Genomic DNA, 27,236 nt, shown 5'->3' with positions numbered 1-27,236 from the left:
TAACCAATCAATTTAAACTAGGCATTTGAATAGCAGCATCCTATCAGATTTGAATTTGATGTTTAGATAATCTGTAAATCAATCCTATTATGGGTTTTTTGGAATATCATTGAGAATATAAAAACCCGTTCCAAAGAGCTAGACATTTGCTTCCTCTGTCTGCCATCCTCTGCCACAGCTCACTGCTTGAGAGACTCACAGCGAGCAACTCTCTCTAACAGCGTGATAGCCACATTTATGTCTTAAAAGAAAGCATCATTTTAATCGCAAAGGTACCAACAGAAGATAGTGAAGACAGGAGAAGCCAGCAAAGAAAACAAGATTCCGGAAGATAAAACCTAGTTATATTTTGAGTGACTAGAAGTTCTATTTTTGCATTTTTCTAAACAACATTCCATTAGAATTGTGATTTATTCGGGCTGTTATTAGTCTAGTTAACCTGTTCATTGTTGGTTCGATAAATAGTGTTACTTTTTTTCAGAGAGTGTCTCAGGTTATTTTGATTTAACCACTATAAGTTGCTGAAGACCAGCTCGTACTATTTCTAGCACACTTTTAACAGATTATAAAGTGAGGTACTCCTCTTTGAGTGGTTGTGTGTTAGTGCTCAGAGAGGTCCTACCTCCCCTTCATGACCCAGGGGTAGGGCAGGGGAGAGGACCTAGGTAAGTTAGTCTGTCAGAGAGTTGGTGCAGACTCGATGGGCCAATTGGCCTCTTCTGCTCTGTAGGGATTCTATGCTTCTATGTTTACCACTGTCTTCTAACTATCTAGTATATAATATTTTGATATTGGCACTGATATCTCTTCTAGTTTTGTTCACACTTCCTTTTGGCATCTCTTATTGTTTTCTTGATTGCTTTATTATTATTTTAATTTTGCAGCAGGTTTAATTGAACCTAGTTAATACTGCTAATGATAGCTTCAGGGAAAAAGGCCAGTAGAATTTAATTGTATTCCAACTGAGGAATAACCATAGAATCCCTACAGTGCAGAAGGAAGTCATTTGGCTCATCAAGTCTGCACTGAGGCTCTGAAAGAGCATCTTACCCAGGTCCTCTTCCCTTTGCCCTACCCCTGTAATCCTGTGCATTAATTGTGGCTAATCTACACAGCTTTGGAAGATTAAGGGGCAATTTAGCACGGCCAATTCACCTCACCTGCATATCTTTGGAGTGTGGGAGGAAACTGGAGTACCTGGAGGAAACTCGCACAGACACGGGGAGAATGTGCAAACTCCACATGGACAGTCACCCAAGGTAGGAATTGAACATGGGTCTCTGGAGCTGTGAGGCAGCGGTGTCTGTCACTGTGCCACCCTTGGAGCAGAATATCGTAATACTGGCAGATGGTATCCCATCTGGTGTTTTGTTTAACTCTTGTGCTCTTGTCGATTTTATAGAAAATCGATTCTACCCATTTTATTCAATGCATTTGTACAAAGTTTTTCTGTCTCATTTGAACACAATGGAATCCAAGTGACCAGGTACCAACGCATTGAGTCCAATAGTCTCAGCCTATGTTGTTACTCTGCTGGGAGGGACATGTCATTCAGGAGGCTGACACCAGATTCCCGAAGCAACCGTTCTTCCCAGAGGTCGGGCATGGCAGGAGAGACTCCAGGGAGGACAATGGAAATGCTTCTGAGATGTCTTCAAAGCACCCCTGAACAGGTCAGACATGGCCGCAATTCAAGCGTCCCTGGCTTGTGGCTGATCAAAATGGAGCAGGTTCATTCAGAAGGACGCCAAACACATCGAGACTCACTGCTGGGGTCATGCAGAGGTGAAGTCAAGGTGTTAGAGTATGCGCAAAATTCCAAACAACCCGGTTACCCGGGTCTCCAAACACCACCCCCTGCCCCACATGTGGCAGAGTCTGAGAGCACCTCCAACTCTGAATCTATCAAAGAAAAGTGGAAGCAACTCCTCCCCAATTGTCAGAAACTCCCTAGGAAGTGTAGTGTGTTAGCATTGTACTGTGCTGGAACAGGTACTGGTGATTATTTTCATCTCTCACACTCCGTTACTGTCTCCATTGTGAGGCACACCTCCAGGCCAAATTTGACACCAAGATCACAGTCTAGATTCGCTTCCGATAGTTGCCAGGGCAAGGAATGGAGTCCGTGGGGTGGGAAATTTCTGTTCGTTCTCTACTGGGTGTTGGATAAGTGATCTGGCAGTTTAAGGGGGAGGGGGGTTTCCGGAGAAGTGATGGACCTGATGCTGTGTTTTTGGATTATGTCGCTGAGTGGCAGTGTGTAGATGGGAAATAGGAGGGGGTTAAGGATAAATCCTTGGGGGCACCAGAGGGTAATGGTGAAGCAGGAAGAGAAGCCATTGCAGGCAGTTTTTAAACAGTGCTCTTTCCCTTGCCACATGTCAGTCACATAGCCATCCATTGCACCTTCCAGAAAGCGTAGCGCCGGATGGCAAATTCATATTTAAAACAAATCAGCTTCTCAAAGGGAGGATTAAAACATTTTGAAATTCTAGCATGCTGAAACTTTGGAGTGCAAATAAATAAAACTGCAAAATATTGATGTCATTTTCCCTATGATACTTAAACAGAGAGCACAGAAAGGACTTGACTGTTCCAGTGTCCCATCCTGTCTGTCAGGTTTCCCTGTGATGTTATAGCAATGACACCAGCTTGCTGAGTAGGCTTCATTTGTTAACTTAAGAGTGCAAATAGGAGGAAAAGATTTGCAAATGTTGTGACTCAGCACTGTCCTGGTTCACATTCTGCTCAACGGAGTGCTGTATTTAATACAGTCCAATTTATTCACAGTAACAGCAGATTGCTTATGCTGCATCTTCAACTTTATTGCAATGTGGTGAGTTGGGGGCAGAATGCACAGAGTGCTCCAAATGTGTCAGATGGAACTGATAGTCGAATTCGTCAGTATGAATTGCTCGTTATTGTCTCCCTGGGTGGACAGGAATTGTGAGCAAGTACTGACTGGATTGCTCCCAGTAACCATTCCACTCGACAGACAGTAACTGATCCTGATATGCAGCCCAAACCTCCTGCATCTGCTTCACTCTGATTTTACTCCATCTTTTCACAGGAGTATGAGCCTGTAGTCGCGCCCAGTGCTTGCATTCACATGTGCTTGTGTGCATGTTCATGTGCTTACATAATTATGCACGGATGTTCTCATTCACGTGCTTGTATGCCTGTTTGCATGCACGTGTGTTAGCATGCAGTCACGCGCATGTATGTGTGTATGCACATGTGCTCTTGTGTGCATGCTTACAAGTGCGCTCCTGCGTGCGTGCACACGCTGATGCATTCATGTGCTCACGCGTTTGCATGCAATCTTCCTACCATTGCAGGAATCCGTGTACCTCTAAGTGTTCTTGGACTGTGGCTTCCTGCTCTGGAGAGAGTTGATGTGAATTTGAGTGTGCAAAAGATAAAGTAACTTTTCATTGCGATTGCATTTACATGAGCTAACCTGCTTGACTTCACCGTCTTAAGTGTCTAAACCACTCAGCTGATTGAAAGACATTGTATAAGGCCATTAGGGAACCATGCTGTCACTTCTGTCACCTGTCTGTTCTAAAAATAAAAGCTCACGTCCCAGAGTGCTTTATAGCTAATATTGAAGCACCAGATTTTAAAAGTATAGCCACTGTTGCAGAAAAGGTTTATCAGAATTATTCTAGAGATGAGAAACTTTAGTTATGAAGATAACTAGGAGAGGTTGGGACTCATCGAGGCTCAAAATGGACAAGTTGTCACCATTTTGAACAGTTGGTAACAAGCTGCTCCCAGTCATTAATGTCAATGTTGCCGTGTTTAAGGGTGAGCTTCTTAGAAGTGTTTTCTTTATCCTCTCCTGGAATATTAGTAATTTATGAGTTGAGAAAATAGGATCTGGCGGGGGAGATGGGTTTTCGGGTTTGACGACAGGTGTCTAGTCCATCGAAGCTGCTTGTGGACCTGGCTTCAAGAAGGACACTAGCAACTGTTCAATGGCTGTCCCATTAAATCTGGGGAATGTGGCAGGGGCATCATTGATGGAGTTTCTCTAGCGCTGTTCTGTGTCACTGATGTCACCACTGAAGTGAGCCTTGCACTGTGTTACTACTGGACGTTACAGTACAGTAGGACGTTATTAACTTGTGGAAGTTTTGTTGCCAAACACTCACTCACGTGGTTTGTAGGCAGCTGAGTTGGTGCAACTGATCCGGTCAATGTTGGATTCCTCTCCAGTGATGGCCTTTTTCAGAGAGGTGGATTGCCAAGGTGTGGGAAATACTCAACATATTCCAGAGCCCCTCCTCCAACATACATGGGAGGTGGAGTATTTGGCTGACAAGGCTTGGGTTGATACGAGTTTTCCAAGGGGAAATGTTAATGAAGCTATGCTGCTTCCCAGGGTGAGCTCTCAGGATTCCCACGGAATGCAGTCGCCATTGCAATTGCGATTTGACAAAATGTCCCTATAAACATCCTTGACAAAGTTCCACCTTGTTGAATGAGGATTAACTGGATTTTTAACAGTGGTACCCAACTTCAGAATTATTTTTAAACACCCTCTTTGGCCCTGAAACAATAATTTTATAATCATAGATTCTCAAATTTCATGATAAAATCCTCATTTTCTTTTGGAAGAACTTTAATTTGGAGTTTGCTTATCTTAATCCAATCATCATTTATTCCACTATCTATAAAGATCACCATAGAAGTGAAGTATATTAAGTGCTTTCAGCTTCCCAGCAACGCCTCTACTTTCCCAGAAGACTAAGGAAATTTGGTATGTCAGCTATGACTCTCTCCAACTTTTACTGATGCACCATAGAAAGCATCCTTTCTGGTTATATCACAGCTCCTGCTCTGCCCAAAATGGCAAGGAACTACAAAAGGTCATGAATATAGCTCAGTCCGTCATGCAAACCAGCCCCCCATCTATTGACTCTGTCTACACTCCAGAAAAGCAGCAAGCATAATTAAGGACATTCTCTCTTCCACCTTCTTCTGTCAGGAGAAAGATTGAAAAGTCTGAGGTCGTGTTTCAACCACCTCGAGAACAGTTTTTGGAGTTCTGCCTTTTCTGCTGTGTGTTTGTGTGTGTGTGTGTGTGTACACAGGTGTGTGTTGTATATGTGCGTGTGTGTGTATGTTGTGAGAATTGGCGCGCTCTGTTCTACAAGGCAAGGTGGAGGGCTTTATCACAGGGAATGATCCAGGTGGAGAGCATTGCATCTTTTAGGAGAAAATCAGATGAGTGTTTGTGGCAGAGGACAGTAGGGAACAGGGCATTGGGGTTAGATCCCACTCAAACACAATGGGCCAAATGGCCTTCCTCTATGCTGCAATCCTAAACAGCTAAAGGATCGTGCAAAATCCTTTTCAGAAACTCCTTTTCTGAGGAAGGATGTTCTTGTTCTCAAGAGAGTGCAGCAATCCCAGGCTGATTCTGGGGCTGGCGGGACTGATGTATGAGGAGAGATTGACTAGGTTAGGATTGTTTTCGCTAGAATTCAGATGAATGAGGGGGGGATCTCATAGAGACTTATAAAATTCTAACAGGACTGGGCAGGGTAAATGCAGGGAAGATGCCCTTGATAGTGGGGGAGTCCAGAAACAGGCGTCACAGTCTGAGGATTCAGGGTAGATCATTTAGGACAGAGATGAGGAGAAATTTCCTGTGGAATTCATTACCACAGGAAGCAGTTGATGCCAAAACATTGAATGTATTGAAGAGGCAGCTGGATATAGCACTTGGGGCGAGCGGGATCAAAGCAGGATTAGGCTATTGAGTTGGACGATCAGGCATGATCGTGATAAATGGCGGAGCAGGCTCGAAGGGCCAAATGGCCGCCTCCTGCTCCTGTCTTCTATGTTTCTGTGTAAAAGGGTATCATTTCTTGCAAGATTCTCTGAGCACCCCATGATTTCAATGCATTTAGGCCCAGGCAGTGAACAGAAGTAACGCCAGGCCCTATTTTGCATCTGAAGTCCATTAGCCTTTTTTTGATAACCATGGTGATGGTGATTTGCCTGTTCCAAGTGTCCCACTGAAGATGCACACCAATCAGATTCTGAGTATGGAAGGCTTGACAATTCTCAGCACTTGTTCCTCAAGGGAGAGACCAGACATTCTCCCATGATGGTGTGATCACTGATACTGGTTGAAGGGTACACAGGTGAAGAGTATTAACTATTTATCTTGAGTACACGGCACAGATTATCTGTTGCCCTCGACTTTGGATCAACTGACACAGTGGACAAAGACTTAAACCCTCGGATTATTGCACAACAAATCTCCTTTATTGCACTGCACCAAGTTACCACAAGTTACACCAGGTTTCAAACCTTGATATACACAAAGTGTTTAACTAATTTTTGACCTACTCTGTTCTACACGCAAGTATTCAAAAGGTAATCAAAACTTCACAGGCTTTGGAAAGTCAGGAAGTTAGTTACTGTCGGCAGGATTCCCAGCCTCTGACTTACTCATGTAGCCACAAGATTTATATGATTAGTTCCAGTTCAATTTCTGGTTAGTGGTAACTCCCAGGATGTTTTTTAAAGTTTAAGTTTATTTATTAGTCTCAAGTAAGGCTTACATTAAGACTGCAATGAAGTTACTGTGAAAATCCTCTAGTTGCCACACTTTGGTGCCTGTTTGGGTCAGTGCACCCAATCAGCCTGTCTTTCAGACTGAGGGAGGAAACTGGCGCACCCTGAGGAAATCCACATAGACACAGGAGAACGCGCAAACTCTACCCAGACTGTGACCCAAGTTGGGAATCGAACCCGGGTTCCTGGTGCTGTGAGGCAGCAGTGCTAACCACTATCACCATGATGTTGACGGTGGAATTTGTCTTGGTAATGCCATTGAATGTCATGGGGCAGTGGTTAGATTCTCCCTTACTGGAGATGGCCATTGCCTGGCATCTGTGTGGCATGACCGTTTCTTGCTTTTCCTCAGCCCAGGCCTGGATATTGTCCAGGCTTTGATGCATTTGGACATGAACTGCTTCAGGAGCTGTGGAGTCACAAATGGTGCTGAACGTTATGCAATCGTCGGTGAACATCCCCACTTCTGGCTTACAATGGAAAGCAGGTGATGCAGCCGAGGAGACTGAGCCAAGACAAAACCCTGAGGATCTCTTGCAGTGATGCTTGAGAACTGAGATGGCTAACCTGATCATCCTCCTCTGTGCTAGATATGACTCCAACCAACGGAACGTCATTCACATTGACTCCAGTTTTGCTAGGGCTTCTTGATGCCACACTCGGTTGAGTGCTGCTTTGATGTCACTCATCTCACCTCTGGCCTTCAGCTCTTTTGTCCATGTTTGAATCAAGGCTGTAATAAGGTCAAGAGCTGAGTGGCCCTGACGGAACTCAAACTGGGCATTAGTGAGCAGGTTATTGCTGAGTAAGTGCTGCTTCATAGCGCTGTTGATGACCCCTTCCATCACTTAACTGATGAGCGAGTGTAGACCGATGGGTCAGTAATTGGCCGGATTGGATTTGTCCTGCTTTTTGTGTACAGGACGTACTGGGCAATTTTTCACATTGCTGGGTAGATGCCAGTGTTGTCGCTGTACTAGAACAGTGTGGCTAGGGGAGCAACAACTACTGCAGCCCTCGTCTTCAGCACTTGCCAGAATGTTATCAGAGTCCTTGCACTATTCAGGTCCTTCAGCTGATATCATATGGAGTGAATTGAATTGGCTGAAAAGTGACAGCTGTAATGCTGGGGACCACTGGAGGAGGCAAAGATGGGTCATTTTGTCTGTGCATTTCTTATTGCGTTCTCTTTATACGCGAAAGGCCCTTAGTTTACAAGCAGGCTGAAAGATTGTCAAAATCTGCACATCAACGTGTGAGGTTAAGATCTAAAAAAACCCTCTGAAACATCGGATGTTAGTAGGTAGGAGGCAGACATATGTGATGCTGCATTCTGTAAAAAAAACCAACTATCTGAGGACACATACCAACTGACTCACAAACAGCTTCTTCCCAGCTACTATCAGACTTTTGAATGGATTCACCTCACGTCAAATTGATCTTTCTCCATTCTAGTTGCGATGGTAACATTACATTCTGTACTTAGTCTTTCCCTTTTCTATGAATGGTATGCTTTGTCTGCATAGTGTGCAAGAAACAATACATTTCACTGAATACCAATACATGTGACAATAAATCAAATCAAACTATCAAGAAAATAGTTATGTTTGCTTGTTTATTAATTTTACAAGTGGACTTACATTGAAGTTGCTGTGAAAATCCCCTAGATGCCACATTCTGGCACCTGTTCAGGTACACTGAGGGAGAATCTAACGTGGTCAATGCACCTAACTAGCACGCCTCTCAGACCGTAGGAGGAAACTGGAGCACCTGGAGAAAACCCACACAGACACGGAGAACGTGCAGACTCCGTACAAACAGTGACCCAAGCCAAGAATTGAACCCATGTCCTGGCGCTGTGAGGTAGCAGTGCTTGCCACTGTGGCATCCTGTGACATGGTTTCATACTTCACCTTCTGCCCTAGGGTCCATTGAACAGAGAATGTTGGCTGATTGGCTGCATGGATGCACATTCTGGATGGACTCAGGACAAGCCGTTTTAAGTTTAGTGAGCACCTGGGTTTCTGTCCCTACTTAAACAGGCTCTGAGCATATAATGATAGAGGAGATAATACTCTGCAAGCTACCCAACGGAGCTTTGTGTGATCCTTGCTAGCTGTTGCTCTGGAGTACTTCTCAGACAGACAGAAGGAACATTGAGTGTATAAATATTCCTACTCGAATTTAAAGTATTAGCCAAAAAAACCCATTCCCATTAGAATCGATCTGTGTCTGCCTGCTGAGGGAGTCAGAAAGAATTAGTTGAACAAGAGCAGAGTCCTCCACCTCTTATCAGTACAAATAGGTTTTAGAGAAATTAGGAATAGCCCTGAGTGCAGTGTGAGTATCACAGCATCCCTGCACCAATCGACTGCAGCACTGCAATTATTGAGCAGCCAGAGCCATGTGAATTTGGTACAGATTCCAGCTGAAGAGGTCAGGAATGCCAACTGATGTATAGTTCTACTTGATTAAAGATTGAAAAACTCCCAGCTGGGAGAGTTTGATGTTCTGCTGAAATCAGCCTGTATTGTGCAGAAGGTACACTTCACCAAGGGTATAATTTCCCTCCCTATTTTCAAGTGAATAGATTTCTAATCTAGGTCAGCTGTGCTGAATATCGTGACGCGCATTCTTGCTTCGGGAAATAGGGAAGAGGATTTGTTGTCAATGCACAGTCCAAGCAAACATGGTATGAGGGCGCTACATTAGGGGAGAAGCCAGTTTCCGCTGTACAAAGCAATGCCTTTCTCAGCTCTAGCTCACAGTGCTCTGCTTGTCATTACTGTTCAGGTGCCCTAACCTGGCAGGTATCAGAAGATAGATCACTCGGACGGTTTCATGTCTGTTTGTTTACTTTTAGCGTGAGATAGAGGTTATTGTGGGAATTAAATATTCAGCGTGAAGTGGGTCAGCTAATCCTCTTGACGTAGCTTCAAAAAGTTTAAAGTTTATTTTGTTAGTGTCACAAGTAGGCTTACATTAACACTGCAAGGAAGTTACTGTGAAAAATCCCCTTGTCGCCACACTCCAGCACCTGTTCAGATACACTGAGGGAGAATTTAGCATGATCAGTGCACCTAACCTACACGTCTTTCAGAGGAAAATAGGGCACTCGAAGGGAACCCACGTAGACATGGAGAATGTGCAGACTCAATACATGATGTAGAGATGCCCCTGTTGGACTGGGGTGGGCACAGTAAGAAGCGTCACAACACCAGGTTAAAGTCCAAACGGTTTATTTGGAATCGCGAGCTTTCAAAGTCACTCACCTGATGAATGAGCAGCGCTCCGAAAGCTCATGATTCCAAATAAACCTGTTAGATTTACAGACTCCGCGCAGATGGTGATCCAAGCCAAGAATCAAACCCTGGTCCCTGGCACTGTGACGCAGCAGTGCTAACCACTGTGCTACCGTGCCACCTTTGGCGTAGGTGTCAGCGAGGGATTTTGTTTGAAGCTTTGAGCCTGGGAGAAGCTAAATGACTTTACTGCTTTGGGGCCTGTAAACCAAAAGAGAAAATGCTGGAAGATCTCAACAGGTCTGGCAGCATCTGTAAGGAGAGAAAAGAGCGGGCGTTTCGAGTCCAGATGAGTCTTTTGTCTAAATAATTACGCCTTTTAGTTTTGTATTGTGGTTTCAATTGTTACTTACTCATCAGAAATCCTTACATTCCAGTTTTCTCTTACAGCAATCATTCTCAGACCAGTAAAGTTCTTTACTGTTCTGCCACTTTGGTTATATGTTATTAGCATTCAAGACATAGAGAATAACAGATCTCTGAGAGTGAGTTACAGGCTAGAACAGAGTCCAGCGGCTGGGCGGTTTATATATAGAATGACATTCCTGGGAGTGAGTTACTGGCCTGGAATCTATCTAAGTCATTCAGGTGGCAGAAAGGCAGACATGGGGTTGAGGTACAGGCTGGAATTTAATTTTGTTTGGCGTTGCATTTCTGATCTATCGAATCAGAGAGCGAAATAGATATCTGTATGTCAGTAGGAGAGATTCACTCATACAAAATTTGACTAATAATTTGAAACTATTGTGGGTGTATTGAACAAATGAAGAAATATTATCCAATCGCTGGGGGCGTGTAGGAGTTCCTTTAATACACAGCAGAAATGCTATTCTGAGATGCAAGAGCATAAACATGCACAGGGACATGAAAACGCAGTGTGATCAGTTTACACAAGTACTTGGATTATATTGAATCAGGAGATAATAAATAGTGAATAATACATGACGCGCATGGTTAGCACTGCTGCCTCACAGCACCAGGGACCCGAGTTCGATTCCTGGCTTAAAGTTTTAAAAGTTTATTTATTAGTGTCACAAGTAGCCTTACATTAACATTGCAATGAAGTTACTATGAAAATCCCTAGTTGTCACACTCCAGCACCCTGTTCGGATACACTGAGGAGAATTTAGCATGGTCAATGCATCCTAACCGGAGGAAAATGAAGCAGCCAGAGGAAATCCACACAGACACGGAGAGAACGTGCAGACTCCCCACAGCCAGTGAGCCAAGCCAGGAACTGAACATGAGTCCCTGGCGCTATGAGGCAGCAGTGCTAGCCAGCGTGCCACCGTGCTGGGTTGGGTCACCGGGTGCTCTGGTTTCCTCCCACAGTCCTAAAGATGTGCAGGTTAGGTGGATTGGCCATGCTAAATTGCCCTTTAGTGTCCCAAGATGTGTAAATTAGGGGGATTAGCGGGATTAGTATACACATGGGGTTATGGGGAATAGGGCCTGGGTAAGATTCTCTGTCGGAGAGTCACTGTAGGTTTGATGAGTCAAATTGCCTCCCCATTGTCGGGATTCTATGATTCCTAAGTATTTGAGCAGGGATTTGGCCTTTAACAAGAGCTGGCATTTGTTGTGGGAATTAAATATTTGGCATGAAGTGGGATAACCAAACTTCTTGAAAGTAACTTTGGTGTTGGAGTGGATAAAAGATTTCTTTTTGAGGTCAGTTCAGGAGAAGCTATATATGATTCATCTGGTGTGTGACCCCCTAAACACTGAGAAGTTCAATGTACATTTAAAGTGGCCTCTCCTTGACTTGGAGGAGTCTGATTATAACCGAGAGCAATGTATCACCACTTGCCCATTTGTACTGTCCAGTTGGGTGTGAGTATTGCTGGCTAGGCCACATTTATTGCACATTTCCTGTTGCAGCCGAGAAAGTGCTGGTGAGTCACCTGGAACTATTGCAGTCCCACCTGCTGGCTATGGATTCACATGCTGTTAGGAAGAGAGTTCCAGGATTTTGACTGAGGGATCCTGTTTATGTTTAGCTCTGTTTCCTTCATTAATGCAAAATTTCATTTTAAGATATTTCTAACTATGCAATTACATTTAAATGCTAAGCTTTTAAAGCTAACTTAACCACATTTTTTTAAAAACACAGCAAGTACACTGGGATTAGCTGGAATAGTTGACTGCGATTTTTTTGAAAGTATAATGCCAGCGCTAATAAATCTTTTCAAAAGCCAAAACAAAGATTTTATAGAAAGTTTCTGCAAGTTGTTAATGCAGCTAGAGACAGCATCATAGAATCATAGAACCCTACAGTGCAGAAAGAGGCCTTTTGGCCCATCGAGTCTGCAGCGACCACAATCCCACCCAGGCCCTATCTCCATATCCCTACATATTTTACCCGCTAATCCCTCTAACCTACGCATCCTAGTACACTAAGGGGCAATTTTAACATGGCCAATCAACCTAACCCGCACATCTTTGGACACTGGCATCTCACACCTTGGCATGTGCCGAGCAATTTCATAACACAGATAATGAATCTCATATATTGTAGTTTTTAGCCTATGTTTTCAGTTTTAGGTCAAGTCTGTTCTCGAGACCTGTTCAGTATGTTTGGAATTCTTGACCCGTACATTACTGGTTTTTGCCAGTCTATCTCTCTCTATCACCTTCTCTCTCTATTCCCCCATCTCTCCCTCTCCCCCTCCCCCCCATCTCTCCCTCTCCCCCTCCTGCCTTCCCCTCCCCTCCTCTCTCTGCCCCTCCTGCCTTCCCCTCCCGCCCTGCCTTCCCCTTCTCAAGCAGTTTCTTTTCATTTTCTGTAATGTTTTCATTTTAAATTCTGCACAATAAAAGAAATTCAACGCATCAGTGCTGTCTCCCGTCTATTCTGAGAAATGAATGGGTCTTATACTGACCAATGATAGTGAAGGAATGGTGAAATATTTCCAATTCAGAGTGCTGTGTGATGTAGAGGGGAGCTTGTGTGTGGAGGTGTTCCCATGCACCTGCTGCCTTGGTTCCTTTAGGCAATGACCAGTTTAGAAGGTGATGAACAGTGTCCAATTTCTAGGCATTTGATTGAGTGATTTCCTCTTATAAAGTCCAGTTTTTTTGAGCCATATGGTCAGAAAATATTTCACAGGAACGTAGGATAAGATAAAACAGACTACGATGTGATGGCCTGTTTTGGTACTGTTCTAGATTGCTGTAAAAAGTCTGACAACACCAGGTTTTAGGCTTTTTACTGTGTTTACGCCAGTCCAACGCCAGCATACCCACATCTAGATTGCTGTGCCATGGCCTGTTTCTGGGCTGGAACAAGCTGCCATGTGGTGGCCTGTTTCTGTGCTGTGTGTAGCACTGCAATTTGAGGGCCTGTTTCTGTGCTGTAACAGACTGTGAAAGAAAAATTTAGGCCTCTGATCTTCAGGTAAGCGTTCTCGATGGCGGCCTTCACGACACACGATGGCACAGAGTCACTGAACAGAGACTGGTAGCCAAGAACACCTAGAACAGCCTCAACCAGGATCTTGGGTTCATGTCACACAATGTTGGTGGGCGGCACGGTAGCACAGTGGTTAGCACTGCTGCTTCACAGCTCCAGGGTCCTGGGTTCAATTCCCGGCTTGGGTCACTGTCTGTGTGAAGGTTGCACATTCGCCTCATGTCTGCGTGAGTTTCCTCCGGGTGCTCCGGTTTCCTCCCACAGACCAAAGATGTGCCGGTTAGGTTGATTGGCCATGCTAAGAAATTGCCCCTTAGTGTCCAGGGAGATGTTGGTTAGAGGGATTAGTGGGTATAACATGTAGGGATATTGGGGGTAGGGCCTCGGTGGGATTGTGTTCGTTGCAGACTCTATGGGCCGAAGGGCCTCTTTCTGCACTGTAGGCTTCTATGATTTCTATGATCTGTAACCCCCACGACTTACCTGGGCTTGCAAAATCTCATTAGCTGTCCTGGCTGGAGACAATACACATCTCTTTAACCTGTGCTTAGCCTCTTTCCACTCACATTGTCTGTCTTTACCTTTAAGACTCGATTACCTGTAAAGACTCGCATTCCAACCATTATTTTGTAAATTGAGTTTGTATCTATATATGCCCTGTTTGTGAACAGAACTCCCCATCACCTGATGAAGGGGCAGCGCTCCGAAAGCTGGTGGGCTTGTGCTACCAAATAAACCTGTTGGACTTTGATCTGGTGCTGTGAGACTTCTTACTGCTGTAACAGACTGCCATGCGGTGGTCTGTTTCTGTGCTGTATGTAACACTAATTTGATGGCCTGCTTCTGTTCTGTAACACTGCAATTTGAGGCCTGCTTCTGTGCTGCTACAGACTGATTTAATGAGTTATTTTAACTGTAGCAGACTGTAATCTGTTTCTGTCCAGTAACAGGCTGTGTTTCATGGTAGTTTCTGTACTCTTGTAAAAGGGGAAATGATTATGAAAATCCTTTTCATTTTCAGATTCAAGAACGTGCATCAGCCATGTTGACTTTAGCAAAAAAGCTGAAGCGTGAAGAGGGTATGAAAGGGAGAGGCAGCACAAATCCAGGGACAGACTCATCCCGTCGTGTGTCCATTAGAGATAAGCTGCTCATCAAAGGTACGTGACTGCTCTCTGCTGCTGTGTTTTCTGGTTTCTGTAATACCCCCCGGCTAAATCAACACCAACCCACATATTAGTTTGTGTCAGTCAGATGGGACTTTTAAACAAGATTGTAATTAATTCAAAGGGCTGTGCAAGTTAAGAAAAGATGATGCGGATGTGAACATCCTTGTAAAGCTGCTGTATCAAGTATTTTTCTCTGGTGAAGCAGGCCTGTGACCATTCACAGTTTCCTACAAATCTTGGGTGGCATGGTGGCACAGTGGTTAGCGCTGCTGCCTTACAGCACCAGGTTCAATTTTGGCCTTGGATGACTGTGGAGTTTGCACATTCTGCCCGTGTCTGCGTGGATTTTCTCCGGGTACTCTGGCTTCCTCTGTCAGTCCAAATATATGCCAGTGAGGTGGATTGGCCATGCTAAACTGCCCCTTAGTGTCTCAAGATGCACAGGTTAGATGAATTAGCCATGGAAAATGTGTGGGGTTACAGGGATAGGATGGGGAGAGGGCCTAGGTAAGATAATCCGTCAGAGAATTGGTGCAGACTTGATGAGCCAAATGTCCTTGTCTGCACTGTAGGGATTCTACGCTTCTTATAATAGGAAGGTTAATGTATTGGAGGAAGGCCTGGAGTGGCGGCGTTGGGGGGGTGGTGGGGGAGGTGGTTAATGTGCTGAAGGAAGAAATTGGAGTGGGAGGGTTAATGTACTGGAGGAAGGGGCTGAGTGGGAGGGTTAATGTGCTGGAGGGATGTCGAATGGTTCTGTGGTGGTGGTGAGGGTTGGCATACAGCTATGTGGAGTCTCTCAAAGCATCATGGATTTTCTTTTGCAATAAGCATCTGAGTGGCAGGTGTTGGATTTGACTCTGAACTTGTACTGATTACTCCAACCTCAGCTAGGAGGGACATACAGAACTATAGGTTACAAATGTGAAAATCGACTGGCTTCCTGCCCTTGATCTCCCCTACATGTAACCCCAAGTCTTTTCAGAACAAATCAGAGAAGCCATGGACTATATGGTCTGCCCAGCCTGCTCCATCACTTCGGTACAGTCAGGACTAATCTGTAGCCTCTTTCCCACCTACTGCCCATACCCCTTGATTCCCCAAGATACCAAAAAACTGTCCACCTCAGCCTTAAATATGTTCAGAGATGGAGCACCCACAAGCCTCTAGTATAAACAGCTTTAAGGATTCAGATTGCTTTGCGGGAGAAATTTCTCCTCATCCCGATCCAAAATGATTGAGCCCATATCCTGAGGATTGTTCTAGATTCCACAGCCAGAGAAAACAGTCTCCCAGACAGAGTCTCCCCTGTCGCAATCTTGCATTTCAGAGAAACCACCTCTCCTCCTTCTGAACTCTGGAGTAAAGGCTCAATCTGTCCAGAACATCCCCCTCATTCCAGGGACTAATCTAGGAACTAAACGTAAGCTCCTTTCTCAGGCTGGTCTCACACAGCGCCAGTAACATGTTCGCTGCCTAGAGCTTTTTATAAACTCAGTAATTATCCAGCCTCTTACAGAATGCTGCAATTGCTTTAGTTTTGATCATCACTTGTTCCAAACGTTTTGCATTCCAAGTAATCTCTGTGGAGAAATTCCTATTTAATCCCCTCTTACTATATATGGCTTTTAGTCTGTGATCCTGGCCTTGTGTTTCTGATTTCCCGAGTGGAACTAAATTAGCTCTTTGTTTACCTTGTGTATTCCTTTTACTTTGTAAATTCCCTGTAATGGTTGGTTGGAACTCGCTCAGCCTGGGTTTCGATCCGTCGCAAGGTGCTATAAATCTGCATGTTCTCACATTAAATCTGAAAGGACAAGTGTAACAATGGATAATGAACTGCTGTTTGGCTCAAAGGACTGATCAGGAAGGTAGCTTGCCAGATTGTCATCCTAGCTTCTGACGTATTGCATTTATGGCCCGTTCTTGCTGACATGGGACTAGCACTGTCTTGAATGTGCAGTTCACTCGTTGGGTTTACGTGGTTGTTTATTTCTGATGCCAGCTCGCAACATGCCAGATTGATTGTGTACATCCTCGTGGGTGGCGCAGTTAGCACTGCTGCTTCTCAGCATCAGGGACCTGGGTTCGATTCCTGGTTTGGGTCACTGTCAGTGTGGAGTCTGCACTTTCTCCCTCTGTCTGCACGGGTTTCCCCCGGGTGCGGCGGTTTCCTCCCACAGTCTGAAAGATATGCGGGTTAGGTGTATTGGCTATGCAAAGTCATCCTTTAGTGTTTAGCGGGGTAAGTATGTGCAGTTATGGGGATACGGTCTGGCTGGGATTGTGGTCAGTGCCAGCTTGATGGGCTGAATGGCTTCCTTCTATACTGTAGGGATTCTATGATTTTATGATATTTGGTTCTGGTCCTGCACACACGATGTTCTTGATCATGCTTGCGTTGCTTCTGTTTTCTGGCTCCTTAAGCATGTTTGAAGATGACCTTTTCCATTGCTGTGGGTTAGTGTGGTGGATCTGTGCAGCAGTTAGCACTGCTGCCTCAGCGCCAGGGACCTGGATTCGATTCCGGCCTCAGGTCACTGTCTATGTGGAGTCTGCACGTTCTCCCCCGTGTCTGCGTGGGTTTCCTCCGGGTGCTCCGGCTTCCTCCCACAGTCCAAAGGTGTGCGGGTTAGGTTGATTGGCCATGTTAAATTGACCCTTAGTGTCAGGGGGATTAGCAGGGGTAAATATGAGGGGTTGCGGGAATCAGGTCTGGGTGGGATTGTGTTTGGTGCACTTGATGGGCTGAATGGCCTCCCTCTGCACTGTAGGGATTCTATAATTCTATGATAAGAACATAAGAAATAGGAGCAGGAGTAGGCCATCCAGCCCTTCGAGCCTGCCCCGCCATTCAGTAAGATCATGGCTGATCTGAAGTGGCTCAGCCCCACTTTCCCGCTTTCCTCCCATAACCCTTAATCCGCTTGCCTATCAAAAACCTATCTACCTGCGTCTTAAATATATTCAGCGAGGAAGCCTCAACCACTTCAATGGGCAGAGAATTCCAGAGATTCACCACCCTTTGAGTGAAGAAGTTCCTCCTCAACTCTGTTCTAAACTGCTCCCCCCCCCCCCCCCCCCAATCTTGAGGCTGTGCCCCCTAGTCCTGCTGTGCATTCTGAGCAGGAAGAACCTCTCCCCCTCTACCCTATCCATCCCTTTCATCATCTTGTACGTCTCAATGAGATCTCCCCTCATCCTTCTAAACTCTAACGAGTACAAGCCCAGTTTATTCAGCCTCTCCTCACAGCTCAACCCCCTCAATTCTGGTATCAGCCTAGTGAACCTCCTCTGCACTCCCTCTAAGGTCAACATATCCTTGCGCAAGTGCGGCAACCAAAACTGCACACAGTACTCCAGCTGCGGCCTCACCAGTGCCCTATACAGTTGCAGCAAGACCATACTACTTTTATATTCAATCCCCCTTGCTATGAAGGCCAGCATCCCATTTGCCTTCCTGACCACCTGCTGCACCTGTAGGCTGGGTTTTTGTGACTCACGCACAAGGACCCCCAGGTCCCCCTGCACCGTTGCATGCTGCAGCTTTTCGCCCTGTAAGTAGTAGTCCTTCCTACCATTATTCCTACCAAAGTGGATAACCTCACAGTTGCCAACATTGTATTCCATCTGCCAGGTCCTCGCCCATTCGCCCAGCCTATCTAGATCCCTCTGCAGACTTTCCACACCCTCCGCACAATTTGCCGCTCCACCAATCTTTGTGTCATCAGCAAATTTTGACACCTTACACTCGGTTCCCTCCTCCAGATCATCGATATAAATGGTAAATAGCTGAGGCCCCAGCACCGATCCCTGGGGCACTCCACTAGTCACCAACCGCCAATCCAAATAGCATCCATTGACACCCACTCTCTGCCTCCTATTTGACAGCCAATCCCCTATCCACGCTAACACCCTACCCCCAACTCCATGCCCCCTAACCTCCTGTAACAACCTCTTGTGCGGCACCTTATCAAACGCCTTCTGAAAATCGAGAAACACCACATCCACTGGTTCCCCTCTATCCACCGCACTAGACACATCCTCATAGAATTCCAATAAATTCATCAGACACAACTTCCCCTTAATGAAACCGTACTGTGTCTGCTCCATCAAACAATTCTTCTCAAGATGCCTCGCTATTTTCTCCTTAATTAATTACGGATTCAAGCATGATGATCTGTAAATTCAGATCACCTAAATGATCTGAATTTATAGATCATTTAGGGAAGTGGTTGATAGATTAGCAGGTGCCTGGTCTTGTGGCAGCCTTTAAACACAATGCCCTGTTAAGTCTTGGCTTTGTGATAGCCACTCTCCCCTCCTGAGTCAGAGCGTTGTGGGTTCAAGGCACATTCCACTGGAGCTAACTATCCAGACCAACACTTAAGTGCAGCACTAAAAGGGTTGCAGCATTGTTTGAGGTGCTGCCTTTCACATGAGTCTGGACATATGTAAGAATAACAACAATTATAACGTTACCAGGATTACAGCAGTCGGGAAAGATGGGGATTTGGGGCGAATAATATCAAACATTATGGGGAAAAATCAGGATTAGGCTATTGAGTTGGATAATCAGCCATGATCACGATGAATGGTGGAGCAGCCTCGAAGGACCCAATGGTCGCCTCCAGCTCCTTTTCTTCTGTTTCTGTGAGACAGATTGAGGCATTTTTTCTTTGACTTGGAGGTGACCTGATAGCAGTCTTGTTCAGTATGTTTTGAATTCTTTGACTCTTTGAATGGATTGGCTAGGTTAGATGTAGAAAGAATACTTCTGCTCACAGTAAATCTAATACAGAAGAGGTCACAAAAGGCGGCACAGTGGTTAGCACTGCTGCCTCACAGCTCTGGGGTCCTGGGTTCAATTCCACTCTCGGGTCACTGTCTGTGTGGAGTTTGCATGTTCTCCCCATGTCTGTGTGGGTTTCCTCCAGGTGCTCCGGTTTCCTCCCAAAGTCCAAAGATGTGCAGGTTAGGCTAATTGGCCATGCTAAATTTCCCCTTAATGTCAAGGGGATTAGCCGTGGGGATACAGGAATAGGGCTGGGTGGGATTATTGTCAGTGCAGGCTTGATGGGCCAAATGGTCTCCTTCTGCACTGTAAGGATTCTATGATTGATTCTGTGATTTATGAGGTAGTTACTAAATAAGTCTAATTGGGAACTGAGAAATTTCTCTATTCCAAGTAGCTGGAATAAGGAAGTCGATCTTGTGGAACATGACTGAGGCAAATAGCTTTGATGCTTTCAAAGAGGAAGTAAACAAATAGATGAGATAAAAGGAAATGGAAAGATATGTTGAAAGGTCGAGTTGAGGTAGCAAGAGAGTCTGTGTATAAATGCCAGCACAAACTAATTGGGCAGAACAGCCTGTTCCTGTACTGTACATAGAAACATAGAGGATGGGAGCAGGAGGAGGTCATTTTGCCCTTTGAACCTGCTCTGCCAATCATTACAATTGTGGCTGATTGTCCAATTCAATAGCCTAATCCTGCTTTCTCCCCATAACCTTTGACCCATTCGCCCAAGTGCTATATCCAGCTGCTTCTTGAATACATTTGATGTTTTGGCATCAACTACTTCCTGTGGCAATGAATTCCACAGGCTCACCACTCTTTGTGAAGAAATGTCTCCTCACCTCCATCCTAAACGGTCAACCCTGAATCTTCAGACTGTGACTCCTGGTTCTGGACTCCCCCACCATCGGGAACATTCTACCTTGCATCCTGTCTAGACATGTTAGAATTTTATAAGTCTCAGTGAGAACTCTCTCTCTCTCTCTCTCCCCTTCCCACCGAACTCCAGTGAAAACAATCCTAACCTGGTCAATCCCTCCTCATACATCAGTCCCGTCATCCCTGCAATTAGCCTGGTAAATCTTTGCTGCATTCCCTCGAGAGCAAGAATATCCTTCCTCAGGAAAGGAGACCAAAACTGCACAGACACAATATTCCAGGTGTGGCATCACCAAGGCCCTGTATAATTGCGACAACACATCCCTGCTGCTGTCGTCGAAACCCCTTGCAATGAAGGCCAACATGCTATTTGCCCAATTGTTGCTGAGGTTTTGAGAGAATTTCTGCTTACAGAAGGTCACTAGTTCTGAGCTATGTGGCTGTTTTGTGGAGATAAGCTGATGCCTCTTGATTGCATTTTACTGCCATAAGACCAATGACTTCTTTCTTTCAGTTTGAAAATTGACTGTCACTGGATTGCATGATACAAATAGTCCCAGCTGGAATACAGGATCATTCCTGCTGCACCTGCATGCTTACCTTTAGTGACTGTGCTCAAAGACACCTGCTGCACACACTCCTCTCCCAATTTACAGCCATGTCTGCATGGATTACATCATATGTAACTTGAAGAATTCAGGGAATCTTCAGTGACCTCATAGAATCATTGCATCCCTACAGTGCAGAAGAAGGCCATTCAGTCCATCGAGCTTGCACTGACAACAATTCCAACCAACGCTTTAATGACCCTGCTAGCCCCCATCACACTCAGGGTCAATTTAGCATGGCCAATCAACCTAATCCACACATCTTTGGAGTGTGGGAGGAAAGGGGGGCACCCAGAGGAAACCCACATAGACTGATAAGAATTCCTGAGAGGAGACTGCAATGATAGTAATGTCAGTATTAGTGTCACAAGTATGCTTACATTAACACTGCAATGAAGTTACTGTGAAAATTCCCTAGTCGCCACGCTCCAGCATCTGTTCAGGTGCACTGAGGGAGAATTTAGCACAGCCAATGCATCTAACCAGCATGCCTTTCAGACTGTGGGAGAAATCCCATGCAGACATGGGGAGAACATGCAGACTCCTCACAGAGAATGACCCAAGGCTGGAATTGAACCCAGCACTGGCGCTGTGAAGCAGCAGTGCTAACCACTGTGCCACTAGTAGGCTAGTAACCCAGAGGCCCAGGTTAGTGGTCTGGGGACCCGGGATCAAATCCCACCAGAGCAGCTAGTGGAATTTAAAACCAATGAATAAATCTGGAATTATAAAGCTAGTCTCAATAATGGTGAACTTCTTTTGTTTGATAATTATGTTGCCAGCAATGGATTGCCTCATAAAAATCTGCCAGCCTTCCTCCTCCTCCATTCTGTGTTTGAGTGAGTGCCCATTTGTACAGCAATCTTGTTTCAGTTTTGGGTGGTCAAACCCTGTGTGATCATCCCCCGACTAGAGATCATCTCTCTGCAGTGGATTGCAGAAGTCTCGAATCAGATGGAGCAAGGCTGTGGGATCCTGGAGGCCTGAGAAAACACTTCCCTTGCTCAGGACCCCTGGGAAAAATATCTATCTGGGAGCCAAATGATACAGAAGCCAAGCTGCTGTGTATACGTCTGTCATTGCTCAGCTTCACGTAGCTTGTGGATAAGTTATGGGAAAAGGCTCCAAACTTTGGCTCTGTGTCGCAAATGCAGAATGGAATTGGTCTAGTTATTTTGGTGACCTCACAAGATAATTTCCAGGGATGGGGAAGGGGTGGGTGGGGGTTAAGAATTCATAACTCCAGACTCTCTATGGAGCTATCCTGCATTGGATTCCATTTGAGCCATGTGCTCTGTGTTCCAGAGCACAGCTGGGGTTTCTGTCCATGTGAAATGGGATGCGGTTGAAATTAAAAATTGGCGGGGATTTCATTGCTCCTAATGGCTCGAGTTTGTTTAGGATGTGCATGTTGGATGCTCTGGGAAGGCCATGCTGTAAAGACTGAAGAACAGGCTAGATTTTACACTGGCGTGCAAGGACTCAGTTGTGGCTTCTTGCAAGATCGCAGCGTGTAAGACACAGGTTCAATCAACTATGGCTGAGTTGAATATTCTTAACAAACTTTCAAGCTGTGATCTTACTTGGCCCTCGTGAAGAATACCTGGATTATGTATAAAAGCAAATTACCACAGATGTTGTTGTCAAAGCTCCCATTCAATGGCATTGCCATCACTGAATCCACATAAGGAGACCAAAACTGTGCACAGTGCTGCAGGTTTGGTCTCACTAAGGCCCTGTAAAGCTGCAGTGAGGCATCCTTGTTCCTGAGCCCTCTTGCAATGGAGGTCAACATGCCATTTGCCTTCCTCACTGCTCGTTGTCCCTTGCTCTCAGTGACGGTATACTCTGATAGTTCTTGTAGTACATGTTTTATTTATTTAATCAGTCATCTAATGTGATGACCTTGCCTGCACAGTGGAGCTGGAAGGATGTTTACTTCGATAATTATTCCGCTGAATTTGACATTTGATACCTGCTGTTTGAATAGCTTTGCAACGTTCCCTCGCCTCAGCTTCTGTACCGTGGTCACTTCCTCCCTCAGAGACTCTTTATGAACTTTCAGTTTCATGGCCAGTTGAATTTGATCAGCAATTGAGATTGTTGATCAAATCCTTCATCCTGAGGGAGGGAAAATCCGACCTGTCCTTCCAGCCACCTGAAATCATGTATTCTTCTGCCCATGCCTCAGTTACCCTGGCAGTGCATGGAAAAGAATGGCCAATATGTTAGTCATCAACATTCTCTATGCCATCGGCGGCACAATGATTAGCACTGTTGCCTCATATCTCCAGGGACCTGGGTTCATTTCCTGAGTTGGGTCACTGTCTGTGCGGAGCCTGCACACAGTTTCCTCCCATAGTCCAAAGGTGTGCGGGTTAGGTTGACTGGCCATGTTAAATTAACCCTTAGTGTCCCACAATGTGATAAGTTAGAGGGATTAATAGAGTAACTAAGCAGGGATAGGGTGGGATTGTTGTCGATGCAGGCTCGATGACCTCCTTCTGCACTGTACTTCATCCAATTGAAGTCCTTGTTTGTGGTCTTCCCTGCCTTCCCACATACGTGCATGTATGGACACACACTAGTCTGCCATGTTGTTTATCAGAAAGATCCCCCTTGCCATGGCTGCCAACCACTCATGCCTACTGATGCAGTGCTACTATCAGAGCTGCTGGTTGAGTGAAAGTGATGGACAGAAGACAGATGGACCTGATGGGCCGAATGGCCTAATTCCGCTCCTGTATCTTATGAACTTATGTATGGCTATCCCTTGCCTTTGTCCTGGGCAGCCTTTGCTGTGCCAGATGCCACAGGACACATTGCATCAGGCCCCGTGCTGCAGAGCACTATCTCTAGTGGGAGCTCAAGAGATGCAGTCGAAGTTGAGGGGAGGGCAGGCTTCCTGCCGGGCTGTGAGTGGCCACAGAACACCTCCTCCATCTGCAAAAGCAATGAGCAGGTCTCAGCACTGCTGAGAATTGACAGGAAATTCCCACATCTCCCTTTAGTATAATGAGGGAGACCTGTAACCTCAATCTGTTAACTTTGACTGGAGCTATGTATCATTTAGGTAACACCAGACTAATGTTTTATGGGTCAAATCTGCCAGGGGGCTGTTTCAGTCTGGAAACTGTATGAGGACATCTGGTATGTTAAGCAGCCAAACAAGTTCCAAAGAAAGTTCTCCTCAAGTGCTTCTGTGAACGTTGTATTGTATACTTTTGAACAATGTGTGTTTTATAATGCGTTTTATAACCATAGGTTATAAAGCACTTGGGGATGTTCTGTGAAATACTTTGGAAATACTGTTGTAATGACTGAAATGTAATGAGGTAAATTATGAATTAATTGAGGGGAGTTTGGGACCAGAGAACATGATCTAAAAATTACAACCAGGTCTTTCAAGAGTTGGGAAGTTTGGAACAGCAATTGATGCTCAGTCATAAATAGAGTCATAGAGGTTTACAGTGTGGAAACAGGCCCTTCAGCCCAACTTGTCCATGCCGCCCTTTTTTTTTTAAAACCCCTAAGCTAATCCCAGTTGCCCGCATTTGGCCCATATCCCTCTACATCCATCATTCCCATGTAACTATCTAAATGTTTTTTAAAAGATAAAATTGTACCCGCCTCTGCTGCTACCTCTGGCAGACATTCACCACCCTGTGTGAAGAAATTGCCCCTCTGGATACTTTTGTATCTCTCCCCTCTCACCTGAAATCTATGCCCTCTAGTTTTGGGCTCCCCTACCTTTGGGAAAAGATGTTGACTATCTACCTTGTCTCTGCCCCTCATTATTTTATAGACCTCTATAAGATCACCCCTCAGCCTCCTACATTCTAGAGAAAAAAGCCCAGTCTATTCAGCCTCTCCTTATAACTCAAACCATCAAGTCCTGGTAGCATCCTAGTAAATCTTATCTACACTCTTTCTAATTTAATAATATCCTTTCTATAATAGGGTGACTGGTCAATATCAGTCCTAGATCAGTTGTTAAATTTAAAGCTGAGATACAGCAAAAGAAGCGGTAACTGAATCCACTTCCACTGCACACTGAATCCACTCCCCACACATGGGGTGGCATGGTGGCACAGTGGTTAACACTGCTGCCTCACAGTACCAAGGATCTGGGTTCAATTCCTGGCTTGGGTCACTGTCTGTCTGGAGTTTGCACATTATCCTCATGTCCGTGTGGGTTTCCTCTGGATGTTCTGGTTTCCTGCGCTGTCCAAAGACATGCGGGTTAGATGCATTGGCTGTGCTAAATTCATCTTCAATGTACCCAAATAGGTGCCGGAGTGTGGCGACTGGGGGATTTTCACAGTAATTTCATTGCAGTGTTAATGTAAGCCTACTTTTGACTAGTAAATAAGCTTTACTTTTACAAAACCAAAAAGGGGAGATGGTGATATACTGGTAATGGCAGGGGACTAGCAATTCAGAAGCCCAGGCTGATGCCCTGTGGATGTTGGTTCAGATCCCACCACGACTTTATTCAATTAATTAATTGATTAATTTTCTTTTTAAATCTGGAATTGAAAAGCTGGATTCAATAATACACAGGAAATAAGTGCAGGAATTGCTCAGGGCAGTGTCCCAAACATCTTCAGCTGCTTCATCAATGACCTTCCGATCATACGTTCACTGCTGTTTACACAATGTTCAGCACCATTTGTGATCAATACTGAAGCAGTCCATGTCTGTGTCCAAATGCAGCATGACCTGGACAATATCCAGGCTTGGACTGACAAGTGACAAGTAACATTCATGCCACACAAGTGCCAGACAGTAATTGTCTCCCCAACAAGTGAAAATCTAACCCCTTGACATTACCATCACTGAATTCCCCCACTATCAACATCCTGGGCATTATCATTAACCAGAAAATGAACTGGACCAACCATATATATATTGTGGCTACAAAAGTAGGTCAAAGGCTAGGAATCTGCGATGAATATCTCACTCCCTGACTTGGGCAGAAGACATGATGTGGGTATGCCGGCGTTGGACTGGCGTAAACATAGTAAAAAGTCTGACAACACCAGGTTTTAGTCCAACCTATTTATTTGATAATATTCTCACTAGCTTTCGAGGGGACAGCCTCTTCGTCAGGTGAATGGAGAGTTCTGGCCTCAGACAGAGCATATAAAGCACAGACAGTTTAGAGATTACTGATTAAAATGCGAATCCTTACACCTAACCTGCTGTTCAAGACCTGAAGTGGCTGACAATGTGAGTGGTAGGAGCACTGATCACAGTTTAAAGAGATGTGTATTGTCTCCAGACAGTACAGTAAGTGAGGTTTTGCAAACCCACGCAAGTCACGGGGGTTACAGATAGTGCGACATGAACCCAAGATCCCTGTTGAGACCGTCCTCATGTGTGCGGAACTTGGCTATCAGTCTCTGCTCAGCGACTCTGCGCTGTCGTGTGTTGTGAAGGCCGCCTTGGAGAATGCTTCGGGTAAGCACTCACATTGTCAGCCACTTCAGGTCTTGAACAGCAGGTTAGGTGTAAGGATTCGCATTTTAATCAGTAATCTCTAAACTGTCCGTGCTTTATATGCTCTGTCTGAGGCCAGAACTCTCCATTAACCTGACGAAGAGGCTGTCCCCTCGAAAGCTAGTGAGAATATTATCAAATAAATAGGTTGGACTAAAACCTGGTGTTGTCAGACTTTTTACTATGTTGGGCAGAAGACTCAGGAGTGAGATGAAATACTCTCCACTTGCCTGGATGGGTGCAGCTCCAACACTTTAGAAGCTTGACACCGTGCAGGACAAAACCTGCTTGATTGTCACCCCATCCACAAACATCCACTCCCTCCACCACCAACACGCAGTAGCAGCAGAGTGTGTATCATCTACAAGATGCTCTGCAGCAACTTACCAAGCCTCTTTAAACAGAACCTTCTAAACCCAGGACTTCTACCATCTCTTAAGACAAGAGCAGCAGATGCCTGGAAACACATCATTTGGACGTTCCCCTCCAAGCCACTCACCATCCTGACTTGGAAATATATTGGCTGTAATTTCACTGTCACTGGGTCAAAATCCTAGAACTCTACACCACATGGACTGCAGTGATTAATTACAGCAGCTCACCACCAACTTCTCGAGGGCAGTTAGGGATGGACAACAAATGCTGGAGTTGCCTGCACCCCATGAAAGAATAAAACAAATGAAGATGGTCCAATTTCTTGCCCATAATAATTTAGTGTTTTTTAAGATCTATAGGATTTCCAAACTCTGTAACATTTCTGTTTGAATCTGGCAGTATAATCTGCATCATTTTGAAGTAAGTTGTTATTTGTTCTGATGTTGAAGGCTGCCATTAGCCTGTGGAGGAGTCAAAAAGAATAAACGAAATTGGGAAGCTACAATAACCAAATTGCGAGTGACCTGACTCCAGTGATGTGACTCACTTTCTCTGGAGCAGTGTTGAAAATGGTGCCTGGTGCCATTTTAAGGGAAC

General features: G+C 45.1%; 1 protein-coding gene across 1 annotated transcript in view; it reads left to right on the top strand.

Annotated features, from left to right (window-relative positions):
• Positions 1-27,236, top strand: part of ube2f (ubiquitin-conjugating enzyme E2F (putative)) — a 152,491-nt gene that overhangs the window by 36,522 nt on the left and 88,733 nt on the right. Inside the window, exon 2 of the mRNA XM_080198704.1 lies at positions 14,330-14,468. Coding sequence (XP_080054830.1) covers positions 14,351-14,468 — 118 coding nt within the window. The 5' untranslated portion in view covers positions 14,330-14,350. The remainder of the gene's footprint in view (positions 1-14,329; positions 14,469-27,236) is intronic.

Source organism: Carcharhinus amblyrhynchos, chromosome 11, assembly GCF_965287045.1.
Source record: "Carcharhinus amblyrhynchos chromosome 11, sCarAmb.v2.hapA, whole genome shotgun sequence".
In the NCBI taxonomy this organism is placed as follows: Eukaryota; Metazoa; Chordata; class Chondrichthyes; order Carcharhiniformes; family Carcharhinidae; genus Carcharhinus; species Carcharhinus amblyrhynchos.
This window is presented reverse-complemented; position numbering and strand designations above follow the sequence as displayed.